Source organism: Mauremys reevesii, linkage group 7 (genome assembly GCF_016161935.1).
Source record: "Mauremys reevesii isolate NIE-2019 linkage group 7, ASM1616193v1, whole genome shotgun sequence".
Lineage (NCBI taxonomy): Eukaryota > Metazoa > Chordata > Testudines > Geoemydidae > Mauremys > Mauremys reevesii.
Genome location: NC_052629.1, coordinates 90202534 through 90215487, shown reverse-complemented (window position 1 = coordinate 90215487; position 12954 = coordinate 90202534). Strand labels below are relative to the sequence as shown.

The window sequence follows — 12954 nt, the reverse complement described above, 5'->3', positions numbered from 1 at the left end:
ATTGCTACTACAAAGTGTGTGTGTGTGTGTGTGTGTGTGTGTGTGTGTGTGTGTGTGTGTGTGTGAGATAATTGTCCATGTGGATGTTCAGTGAGATTTATTTTCCTTTAGAAAATGCATCTGGGTTCTGAGCAGGTAAAATGGCCTTCTGAGGTTTTGAATGTGGTAGTAAAAACTGCTTTTCTCTGCCGTCTGTCCAGGGTTCAAAAATGGTAACAGAGAATTAGTGAAAAAATTAGTAAAAATGGAAGAGAAGAAAATTAAACATAATAAAAATTATTTAGCCTTTTCTTTTCTCCACTTCCCCCTCCCCACCCACAGATTATCCAAATGGCATTCGGCTCACATCAGCTGTTCCAGGAGCAGATATCAAAGTCCTAATAAATTTCAACGCACCCAATCCTCAGGATAGAAAGAAATTTACGGATGACTTGAGAGAGTCTATTGCAGAAGTTCAAGAAATGGAAAAGCACAGAATAGAGTGTAAGTACAAAGGTACATATAATAGAGCATTTTCAAACTAATCAACATTAGTAAATCTGTTTAAGATGTATGTAATATAATCCACCAGGATTTAAGTCTTAAAATAATGTAGCTCCCCATCTGTGGCTTTTATTTTAGAGATAAAACAGTGATTCCTAAAACTCCTGCCAGGATCTTTGGACTGGTAGCTAGTGTACTATGTAATTGCAATGGAAATATATCTTAAGCACCAGCAAAAACCGACTGATGAGTAAGTAGAGGGTAGGTCTGTACCAAATAGCGTGAATAAATTGCATTGTAAGTTTTAGGGCTATTTTAAATGGCTTCTTACAAAGAGGTATTGTCTTTTGGAGATGGACTTTTGAAGAACTTTGACTCTGTTTCTCTTAATATCAAACTTTATTCTTTTGAAAAGCATCATGTTTGCTGCTGCTTCAGTAGCCATTATGCAAATGAACATACTGGAAGCTGCAGATATCTATCTAGCTAAACATAGGATTTTATATTATAGTTTTCCAGCATGACATCCTTTCATTGCATGTTACGTTATAAAGTCACTGGGACAGAGATCAAGTTTTCTTCCATGTGCCGTTCAACTCCACAATAAACTGACACCTCTGGATACATAATAATATTTTGTTTGCCATGTCATTGGTCCATTTCATTATAGTCAATAACTATAACTGTACAATCATTCTCTTTGTTTCAGCTGAGCTAGAAAAACAGAAAGGTGTGGTACGTCCAAGCATCTCCCAGTGCTCCAGCCTCAAAAAAGAATCTGGCAATGGGACGCTGAACAGAGCCTGCCTGGATGACAGCTATGCCACTGGGGAGGGACTGAAAAGGAGTGCACTCAGCAGCTCCCTCAGAGACCTCTCTGAAGCTGGTAAGCACCACGTTTATTCCCTGCTCTGTACACCAGTGCGTGCAAAGAAGTGTGATAGATATGTGTAAAAATAAGCTCATTTGTGAATGGTGACCATGTAAAGAAGCAATACAGAAAGTTTAACTATTTGCTTTTTTTTTTTAACATTTGTTGGGTTTGTTTTTTATTTTATTTTACCGTTAGTGTACTGAACAAACTCTATTTGAAAATATCAAACTGTTATAGCTTGCTATGTATACTTTTAAAGGAGAATGGAGACAGAGGAAAAATTGTAAGTGTATTATAGAAAAATGGTTGACTAGGGCTAGGAATAACCCACTTAGAATTCCTTTGTTTTTTCTCTTATTTATTACCTCCTTGTTAATGTAGACTTAGAAAGAAAAAGAAAACACTGAGGTCCCAATGCAATGACTGCTTCCTGTGTATTTTGTGCTTAAGTGTACCCATGTACTACATTGATGAATGAAATTGAGTGAAGCCCTACTAAATTCTATCTAGAGTGATAGCATCAGTCACACAGTATAACTGAATTATATCTCGTCATTGTATTATGCACAACATAGGTCCTAATTCTTGCTGAAACTGTTGTTTGCAAAATACTATTGCCAAAGGAATAGGAAAAAGCCCTGCTGGGCACAGTAGTAATGTCCCCAAGACTCATCGCTGCTGCTGTGGCTAAAATTGGAACTGACCTATCTAAAAAAAATTTTTCTTTTCTTTTTTTTTTTTGGTAATATTTATACGTTTAAAAAAAATACAAATGGAAAGAGTGGTATGTGCTTGTTTTTATTTTATTTGTTTGTTTGCTACATGCCATGAATTATTAGTAATTAGCACCCTCATGTTTTCCAGACTCCGAGGGGTAAATGTTCAGCCCTGTGTTTAGAATGTTAGGCACGCTACTCCTGTTATTGCTAATGGAAGTTATACCTGTAACACCAGCCACGCCACACTGACCGTAACCATAAGAGTAGCAGCAATTGAATTTAAAAAAAAAAAGAGTTTTATCTGCCTGTATTATTTATTTTGATTTGTTTTTTAAATGCTGTATGATCTACAGTGGAGGCATAATTTTGTAATACTGTGTATATCTTGACTAGTTAGCCCTGGTTAGCCTTTCCTTGTAATATCAAAGAGAAGGATTTGTGCTGCAGTAAATAAAACACGGGTAAATTGAATATGTAGTGTGTGTGTGTTTGTGTGTATGTGTGTGTATGTATGTATATATACGTATACATACACATACACACACACCCCTATTATCACTTTTGTTTACTCTCTGTTTATATCCATCTATACCCATCTGCATCATTAAAAGACATGGGGCCTGATCCAAAGCCCACTTCAAGTCAGTGAGAGTCTTCCCATTGACTTCAGTGGGGGTTGGATCCAGCCCAAGTCCTCATCGTTATTAAATCTAAGCTGTACAGATAGCTTCATCATCTTTTGTTTTATTTTAAGTTCTTTTAGAATGAGAACAGCCATGTTACTGGATGTGGGAGTTTCATGGCTATACAAACCAATTTGCGTGGTTCCCGATTAACTCTTTTCATCCCATAGGAATTTTCCATCACAGTCTTCCAAATATTGCCATGTACATAAATCCCTTTAGAGGGTTATGTGCAATAAACAAGATGAATTCCTCTTGATCATGAAAACTTTCATATTTCAAAACTGCATGCCTGCTGTTGGCATGCTCATTACTGAAAGTGCTCTTTTTCCATGATAGAAAGTAGAAATCATTTGCAGACTGGAGGGTTTATCGACAAATTTGTTAAACCCAACTGAACTTAATTTTAATATTTACCCACTGATCGTTATGGAGAGCTTCTGTTTGGTCTTGTGCAGTGCAATTAACTTGAAAAATTACACACCTGTCACCTGATTTAGGTTAATAAAACACCATTTTCAGTCCCTAGGTATATACTACTATTTCTGTGATATATCAAAATCACTGTAGTAAATTTACAAGTACCTCCTCTAAGTTTAGCTTGCTTGGGGGAATTCACTTTGTTTTAGTATGGAACAGATGACCCTTAGAAAAACCAAAGAAAAATGTACCAATTAGCAGAGGCAGTGTGGCTCAATGACTCTACCAAAGCAGCAGACATACAAATAACTTGTGAAAAAGGTGGGCTGAAATTAGTTCATCCTAATTCCTGGTGTTTGTACTGCCATGGCATGAAATACAGGATGATAAAGAAAGAGGATCTGGGTGTACTGTGTGTGTATGAGTGTTTGTTTAGAAAATGGGGATTACGGGCTGAAATTTTAAAGGATTTCCTTAATTGTTTCTGCAAAAATCCAATTTTACAAGTGAAAACTGAATAATTGCATATGCACAGAGTTCGGTGCATAATTTCCTAAGGAACACTGCAGAGGTGTTTTTGGAAGCGCTCTGAAAATATGGTTCTATGAAAGGGGAATCTGATTCTGTAATGAAAGTTTTGGCTATGCAGGTTTCTGATGAAGCTGCAGTTTGGAAAAAATGAGCTAATTTCCCTTTGCCGGAAGTCATTATACCTATCACAGAGGAATAGTAGTAGGGAAAAGTGCCTTTAAAATTTTTTCCATTCTTGAAAAGGAAAAAATAAATTAGTCTCTCAAATCTAAAGAAGAAAAAGATTTTTGGATCCTTTCACCTCCTAAAAGCTGAAATTGGTTTTTGGAGAGTAATACTTCAATTCCCCAACAGGGAAACAATATCTGATATTGACCAGGTACTCTTTGCTGCTGGCTATTTTTCTATTCGTTTTTCCATGAAAACATAAGTTGTATTTGCAAAAATTAAATGAATGAGGGCTTTGAGGGTTTTAAGGTTAGTATTTAATAACCCTTATCTTGTTCTCTCTGATCTGACATCTGCTGCCCTGGAATAAAAAGTAGAAATGGGAACTGGCAGCCAGCTGTGTTACAAAACGTAAATGAGTCAAAAGCATTTAAAACTTCATCCTTTTTCAAATGTCAGCCTGAACTGTCAGAGTGATTAGCTCTGTCCACTGAAAATTAGTCAAGAAAAAACATACTTATTTACCCTAGAATGTACAATTCCAAATTAATGTGTAAAATGTTAAACCAAATGCAACTAGAAAAGGAATGGATTGTGCCAAACACTAAGAGAACTTCAGACAATTCCAAAGCTTTCTTCCATTTATGATATTGAAATGGGCCTACACATAGATATGAAAGATGAAAACTATCCCATCACAATTATTAATGGGGGAACAGTGGTTTTGTGATTAAAAGACAGGACTGGGGGGAATATGTGGGTTTCTGATTCTATATCTGCCACAAATTTCCTGGGTGACTTCAAGCAAGTCATACCTGATTTTCAGAAAGTGCTGAGCACCTGTAGTTCCCAGTTACTTCCTATGGAGTTGGGAGTACTTAGCATCTTCGGAAATCAGGCCCCTAACCTCTTTATGCCTCACCATATCAATGTGTAAAATGGGGACAAATATTGATTCCTTCTTCGAGTGATTGCTCATGTGTATTCTACAATAGGTGTGTGTGCTCGCCATGTGCTCCGGTGCCAGAAGTTCTTCCCCTAGCAGTACCCATGGGGGGGAGTGCCCCCGCGACCCCTGGAGTGGCGCCTGCCTGGCACGGTATAAGGGGAGCTGCACGCTCCCACACCCTCAGTTGCTTCTTGCCGCCAGTGAAGGTGCGTCGGAACTGCTCTGCTCCAGCTTTGTTGTAGCTCGTCCCCAGAACTGTTTGTTCGTTCAGTGTTAGCACCTGTAGTTAGTTAGCTGTTTAATTAGTTTAGTTAGTCAGTGAGTCCGGGCCAGGGCATGCCCCGCGCCCCGGGTTTAAGTCGTGCGGCTCTTGTAGGCGTTCTATGCCAAGAAGTGACCCGCACGCAGACTGTTTGCGCTGCTTGGGAGAAACCCATATCAGCTAAAGGTGCAATATTTGCAAGTCGTTTAAGCCTTGGACCAAAAGAGAAAGGGACATTAGGCTCCAGGCCATCCTGATGGAGACAGTGCTGACCCCGACCCCGGCACGCCACTCCGAACCGGTATCCGGCACCGTGGCGTCGGTATGCAGCAACCCTCCTGTGCCATCGACCAGCTGGCACTGCTTCCCATCCACCGGGCACGCCAAGAGGGCCAGGAAGACTCCCTCTTTGCAGTGGCACTGAGGGAAGTCTGGGACAGAGGCTAGGCCCATGTCGGGCAGTCCTCGATCCCCACTGGGCTCCAGGCCTCCGATTCAAGTTGAGCGGAGTAGCCTGGCCCCTTCAGATGCCGTCCACACCTGAAGCCCTCCAGGCAGCCCGGGACATATCGATGGGACTCCGGCGGGCATCGCTGCCGGTCCTCGTCTCGGAGAGGGTACCACAGTTAGTCATGGCAGTCATCGATGCCATTCCCGCTTGGACTCCCGCTCCAAGTCTCCACCAAGACATCGCAGCCCCAGGTGTTGATTGCCGGCGTCTCACCGTCACGAGTCCACCCGTCAAGGCTGTTCGCGGAGCAGCTATTACTGTTGGTACAGGTCCTCCATGTCAAGATCTCAGTCCCATGGCCATCGTAGATCCCGGCATCGCCACTCCTCCGAGTCCAGAGACAGCAGCAGATCTTACACCAGCCTGGTCTCCATTCATAGCAGTCCTTCAATGGGCCAGGCCAACCAACCCAGACAGCTGGCCCCGCCAGTGCCACAGTAGGTGCAGTGGCACCGAGCATCATGGCCGGCCCAATGGTACCAGTGGGCACTGTGGCCTCCGGTGCAGCCCCCAGTGAGAGCTCGCTTGGTGGCCAGAGCTTAGGAAGCACTGTTGGCCCCCTTTTCCAGACCCCCGAGAAAGAAGTTGGTGGGATGTATGTCCGTGGCACTGTTCCTGAAGTCTGACCAGGTGGTGAACCCTCCGGTGCCAGTCGACACCCAGAGCACGGCACTGGCCTCTTCGCCCTACCCGGAGGAGGCGATTGTGGCCCCGCCACCCTCCATCCTGCAGGAGGACTTCACCAAGATCTCTTAAAGAGGGTGGCAGCAAGCCTACACCTCCAGGCAGAGGAGCCCTCCGACTCCCTGTTTAATGTATTGTCCCCATCGGCACTGGGTAGGGTGGCTTTGCCTCTCCATGAAGGGGTGGCTAAGATTTCAAATGCCCTGTGGCAAACACCGGCCTCATTGGTCCTCATCTCTAAAAAGGCGGAACACAAGTACTTTGTACCCACTAAGGGGGATGAGTACTTGTATACACACCCGGTGCCCAACTCCCTGATGGTCGAGATGGTCAACCACAGGGAACGGCAGGGTCAACCGGCCCCGATCCCAAAGAACAAAGACTCTTGGACACTGGACTCTTTTAGAAGGAAGATTTATTCATCTTCGAGCTTCCAGTTATGAGTGGCGAACCATCAGGCTCTCCTGGGCCAGTATGAATTCAATCTATGGGGTTCTCTGCCTAAGTTTGAGGACTCCCTCCAGGAGCGTGATAGGAAGGAGTTCAAGGCGCTAGTGGAGGAAGGGGCAACAGCCGCTAAGGCATCCCTGCAGGCAGCCTCAGATGCTGCGGACATGGCCGCACGATCAGTGGCCTTTGCATGTCCATGAGACAGGCGTCATGGCTCCCACTCTCTGGGCTGTCCAGTGAGGCGCAGTCTTCCATGCAGGATCTCCCATTTGACGGGAAAGCTCTGTTTGCCGAGGAAACAGATACAAGGCTGCATGGCATGAAAGACTCCCGCATGACCCTCCAGACTCTGGGCCTCTATGTCCCGGCTCCAGCAAAACCTAAGTTCAAGCTGCAGCAGACTCCTGCCCAGGCCACCGTCCCGAAGTACAAGGCCGCCCTTAAGAAGCAGTGGGACTATAAGAGATGCCCTTAGAGGCAGTCTCGGCCTGCCCCCCAGCCTGGGTCCTCCAAGGGCAAGCTGGCGGGGGAAAAGGTATTTTTGACGGGACGCTTGGGGGCGCCCTGCCAGTCCTCATCAGGGATCCACCCCAAATAAAGCTTCCCTTCTCCAACCGGTTGTGTGCTTTCCTTCCGGAGATCACCTCGCACTATGCGATTGTCCCCCAGACCAGGGATGACGTCAGGTTTGGCAGGGCTCCATCCTGGGAACTTGTGAACTCCTACCCACCTCCAACAGATATAGCTTGGAATCACCTATCGTGGAATACACATGAGCAATCACTCAAAGAAGAAAAGACAGTTACCTTTTCCGTAACTGATGTTCTTCAAGATGTGTTGCTCATGTGTATTCCACATTTCACCCTCCTTCCCCTCTGTTGGAGTTCCCCTTATACCGTGCCAGGCAGGTGCCACTCCAGGGGTCACGGGGGCACTCCCCCTCTCCCCCATGGGTACTGCTGGGGAAAAACTTCTGGCACCTGTGCACGTGGCGAGCACACACACCTATTGTGGAATAGACATGAGCAACACATCTTGAAGAACACCAGTTAAGGAAAAGGTAACTGTCCTTTTCCTTCCAGAGCTGTGGTAAAGTCTGATGCTCTCCTGTTGTGGTAACATGCTTTGAGATCGTGCTACAGAAGTGCAAGGCTATTGTTACTACAGCTGCAAGCGGGCACTGTTCCTGGTAGTCTCAGCACATATCCCCAATACTTATACTGTAATAATATATGAGCATTGACTGGCATTAAGGGCCAGAAACAGTAAAATAGAGCCCAAGTATAAAAATAGTCCCTGTGCTTCTTGTATATTGCCCCAAACTTCATTGGTTGTGTCTCTTTTTTTTTACACTTTTCCTGCTCTTGACCCCAATATATGATGGTTTGTATTAATCCTTTGTAGTATTTTCCAATTTTTCTCTTGTCCAGAGTTTACACTCTGGGGAAAGAGTGCAGGGATCTTCATTACCCTGTATGTTCCATATAAAGACTTCATGCAGCTGCAGAACCCTTACCCACCAGTAGGAGGAGTCTTCAAGGGAATGGTTCAGGCTCTAAGCTCCTCCCTCATCCACATGATGCTGGAGGAGATTAAAAATTTCTCACTCTTCTCCCTTGGGCTGAGGTGGAAGCAGGCAAAACGAACGCTATTTGGGGTATGAGACATTAGAACTCTTCTCCTGCCTTAGCAGTCAAGATCTCCAGGGGAGTAGAAGGGCTGAATCTGCTCCCACAGAGAAAGTGGTGTAGGGGAGATACCAGACCTGAAGGCCACAATTTTCCTCTTTCCTTGCTATCATTGTCCTCTTCCTTCTGCCCCCATTGGATGTTAGTGATGCCTGGCATGGTACATGTCTCTGGATATGTGTACCATAGCCTGCTTCTATTGATTCCCATCATATACCCCATTTTTAACAGTGTATTCTTATGAAAAAATCCGGAACCTTGTGTTTATGTAAATACCCAAAATATTCTGCAAAATATATATATGCAGAGATCACCCACACATTCACCCCTGAAATATAGCCACCACCAACACTACTCCACTGGTTTATAGAGGGGAAATTATTCACTTCTCCCCTCTATATAATTACATCCTGCACTGAATATGACCAATGTACCCAGGATAACGCTCCTCATGTGAAGAGAGCCAGGAGTTTTTTAATGATCACAAGTGGTCAAGACCATAATTGCATGCCTCAACCAAAAGACAGGATTAAAAGACCCCTAGAAGTGGTCCTTCCAGATTATGATTGAGGCACGTCGGTGAGGTAGTATTGGGCATTTTAAACTACCTCTGCTTGTGTCAGGCCTGGCCTTTGGATAACTAGGTGACAACAAAAACAACTTGGAGTCCTTGTGGCACCTTAGAGACTAACAAATTTATTTGGGCATAAGCTTTCGTGGGCATGGAGTGGAAAATACAGTAGGCAGGTATAAATATACAGCACATGAAAAGATGGGAGTTGCCTTACCAAGTCAGGGGTCAGTGTTAACGAAGCCAATTCAATCAGGGTGGATGGCAACAGTTTCCACTTTCATGAATACCACTTTCACAATGTGCTGAAGCTAGTACAGTGACTCATTATTTGGTAAATGACTGTTAAAATAGTTTGCTTTACTAAGAACATAATTTGAATCCTTTTCCAGACTATTTTAGCCAAGAATCACAAACTGAATCACAAGAAGTGCCCTTGATCTCAGTATGCCTCTCATTGGTATAGAGCAGATGGACCCAAGAAGTACAGTACAGTAGTAATAACTGAAATATTTAACATTTCCTATAACATTCTACATATCTATAAGGTCAATTTCTGCAAGGACACAATGGATTTTCATTCATGATTCCCTGTAAGAGCTCACAGAATTTGCAAGTCTCTGTAAGGATATTATAATTTCTAACTGTTTCAAGTTTATCAAGTTTAAAGTGACCTTGATTGTACATGTGGAGGTGTGTTGCAGTAGTGCACCGTAGTGATGCTTACTCAGAAGCAGCATACAACCTATCACAGTCCATTACCAACCATGACAGCTGTGAATTGGTTAGGGGAACAACAAGATAACTTTCGAAGGAAAGGAAAGAGAGCTGGAATTTAATTTTACAAAGAGAGGAATGAGAAACAGTGTTGTATAATGACCTTCAAAAATATTTAAAGTAAAAAACAACTTGCTGAGCACAGTTAGTCATAAATTTGGTAAACACCACCTGGTTTTATAGCACAGCAGCTAATAATCATTCTAGTGTAGGATTATGCTATACAGAACAGCTGAATAAGCTCCTTCTATCCTGGACTTACCATTTCCCTGCAATGCCTTTTGAAGACTGCAGCTCAAAGAACACTTTTTAAGCTGGGATGGATGTAGCACTGAAGAATAGTTTGTAATAAAATGATCCTACATTGGCAAGGGGAATACTCTGTAGGACCTAATAGGTCATTTCCATTTCTGATTGTCTGTCTACAGTCCATAGTGAACCTGTTTCGCTTTGTTTTTAAGAAATGACATCTTTCCTCTTAGAAGAATTTACCAGAGGGCTCTTTACTATACAGGATTAGTTAGTGATCATATGAGGATCATTATAGATGTCACAAATATGGTTTCACTTTTTTCTGCTAGTATTCCTTTGCCCACAGTCATCTTAGGTACATAGACAGATGCTCACCCATCTGTCTACATATACTGCATTCATCACTGTGGCATCTGAACATTTTCACTCCTGCTTTACCTTCAGTGGGAGACCTTAGGTTTTTCTATGTTCCTTCATGCCTGGTCACTTTTATTCACCTGTGCCAGCGTAATATTCACCATTGAATGGGGAGATGGGTATCTTCCTTCAGGATTGTGGATTGGCTAACAGGAGTGATTTGACTCTCACAACCAGCACCATTACTTCCAATAAACAAAGAGCAAAATTCACCCCAACTAGGCAATAAGAATTATAAGATAATCAAAACCGCTTCTCTCTCATGGTGTACAGTACAGTATAGTCATGTTTTTGAGCAAGCTAAAACTGCAGTAAAGAATGTCCCCAAAGATTTGGCAAAGAGCTCTTCCAAAGGAATTGCTCATCTGCAAACACATAATCTCAGTGTAAAGGGTTTATGTTGAGAACTGTGCATTGTTGCAAAAGTAGGACCCTTAGCCATAGCAAGGGGGAAGGGAATATCTCATCCCTCTCCAGCAACATTCTTTGGAGCAGCAGTGGCAGGCTCTGAAGAGAACTGTATCAAGCCTTCCAATACAGGAGGGAGGTTTGTGGTGACACTGGGCCTTTAAGAAAAGTGGTGGGGCATTAAGAGAGAGAAATGAGGAATGCATGTGGCTTTTGGAGATGTCTGGAGACGCTGACCACGCCTCATCCTGATGATGATAGCTTTGTTTGATCATCCCCTAAACAGAACATTCTTACATTTGTTAGTTTAATATCCAACAAGCTAAATTCAATAAAAATAACTATTCTATGTAAACAACAAGGAGTCCGGTGGCACCTTAAAGACTAAGGCCTGGTCTACATTAAGGGCGGGGGTCGAACTAGGGTACGCAAGTTCAGCTACGTGAATAGCGTAGCTGAACTCGAAGTACCCTAGTTCGAACTACTTACCCATCCAGACGCCGCGAGATCGAAGCCCGCGGCTCCAAGGTTGACTCCGCCACCGCCGTTTGCAGTGGTGGAGTTCCGGAGTCGACCGGAGTGCGCGGGGAGTTCGAACTATCGCGTCTAGATTAGACGCGATAGTTCGAATTCCGAGAAGTCGAACTCACCGCGTCGACCCGCGCGGTAAGTGTAGACATACCCTAACAGATTTATTTGGGCATAAGCTTTTGTGGGTAAAAAACCCACTTCTTCAGATGCATGGAGTGAAAATTACAGATGCAGGCATTATTATACTGACACATGAAGAGAAGGAAGTTCCCTCACAAGTTTAGAACCAGTGATGACAGGGCCAATTCAGTCAGGGTAGATGTGGTCCACTCCCAATAATTGATGAGGAGGTGTCAATTCCAGGAGAGGGAAAGTTGCTTTTGTAGTGAGCCAGCCACTCCCAGTCCCTATTCAAGCCCAAATTAATGGTGTTAAATTTGCAAATGAATTTAGTTCTGCAGTTTCTCTTTGAAGTCTGTTTTTGAAGCCAAGCCCTAAGATACAATTGAATTTGCTCCAATCCCTCAAACAGAGACAAACACCCTACAAGATCTTTATCAAGCATTCTTAAAACTACAGTACCCACTTGGGGAAGTGAGATAACAGATTGACAGAGCGAGGCGGGTACCCAGAAGTCACTTACTACAGGACAGGCCCAACAAGGAAAATAACAGAACATCACTGGCCATCACATACAACCCCCAGCTAAAACCTCTGCAGCACATCATCAACGATCTACAACCTATCCTGGAAATGATCCCTCTCTCTCACAGACCTTGTGGGGCAGGCCAGTCCTCGCTTACAGACAGCCCCCCCAACCTGAAGCAAATAGTCACCAGCAACTACACACCACACCACAGAAACACTAATCCAGGAACCAATCCCTGTAACAAACCTTGTTGCCTACTCTGTCCCCATATCTACTCTAGCGACACCATCAGAGGACCCAGCCACATCAGCCACACCATCAGGGGCTCATTCACCTGCACATCCACCAATGTGATATATGCCATCATGTGCCAGCAATTGGCCAAACCAGACAGTCTCTACGCAAAAGAATAAATGGACACAAATCGGACATCAGGAATAGTAACATACAAAAGCCAGTAGGAGAACACTTCAATCTCTTTGGACATTCTATAACAGATTTAAAAGTAGCCATACTTGAACAAAAAAACTTCAAGAACAGACTTCAAAGAGAAACTGCAGAACTAAACACAAATTTTACACCGTTAATTTTGGTTTGAGTAGGGACTGGGAGTGGCTGGCTCACTACAAAAGCAACTTTCCCTCTCCTGATATTGACACCTCCTCATCAATTATTGGGAGTGGACCACATCCACCCTTGTTGAATTGGCCCTGTCAGCACTGGTTCTAAACTTGTAAGGTAACTCCCTTCTCTTCGTGTGTCAGTATAATAATGCCTTCATCTGCCTCCATGAATCTGAAGAAGTGGGGTTTTTACCCACAAAAGCTTATGCCCAAATAAAACTGTTAGTCTTTAAGGTGCCACCGGACTCCTTGTTTTTGTGGATACAGACTAACATGGCTACCCCCGATACTATTCTGTGTAGGC

At 43.6% G+C, this 12954-nt stretch overlaps 1 protein-coding gene across 7 annotated transcripts in view; it reads left to right on the top strand.

Annotated features, from left to right (window-relative positions):
• Positions 1 to 12954, top strand: part of IQSEC1 (IQ motif and Sec7 domain ArfGEF 1) — a 679444-nt gene that overhangs the window by 659839 nt on the left and 6651 nt on the right. For 5 of the 7 annotated variants that reach the window (XM_039547792.1, XM_039547791.1, XM_039547794.1 and 2 more), the window contains 2 exons: positions 322 to 495; positions 1193 to 1369. In XM_039547792.1, the coding sequence (XP_039403726.1) occupies positions 322 to 495; positions 1193 to 1369 (351 nt within the window). The remainder of the gene's footprint in view (positions 1 to 321; positions 496 to 1192; positions 1370 to 12954) is intronic. The other 2 variants (XM_039547793.1, XM_039547796.1) reach the window with 1 other exon arrangement.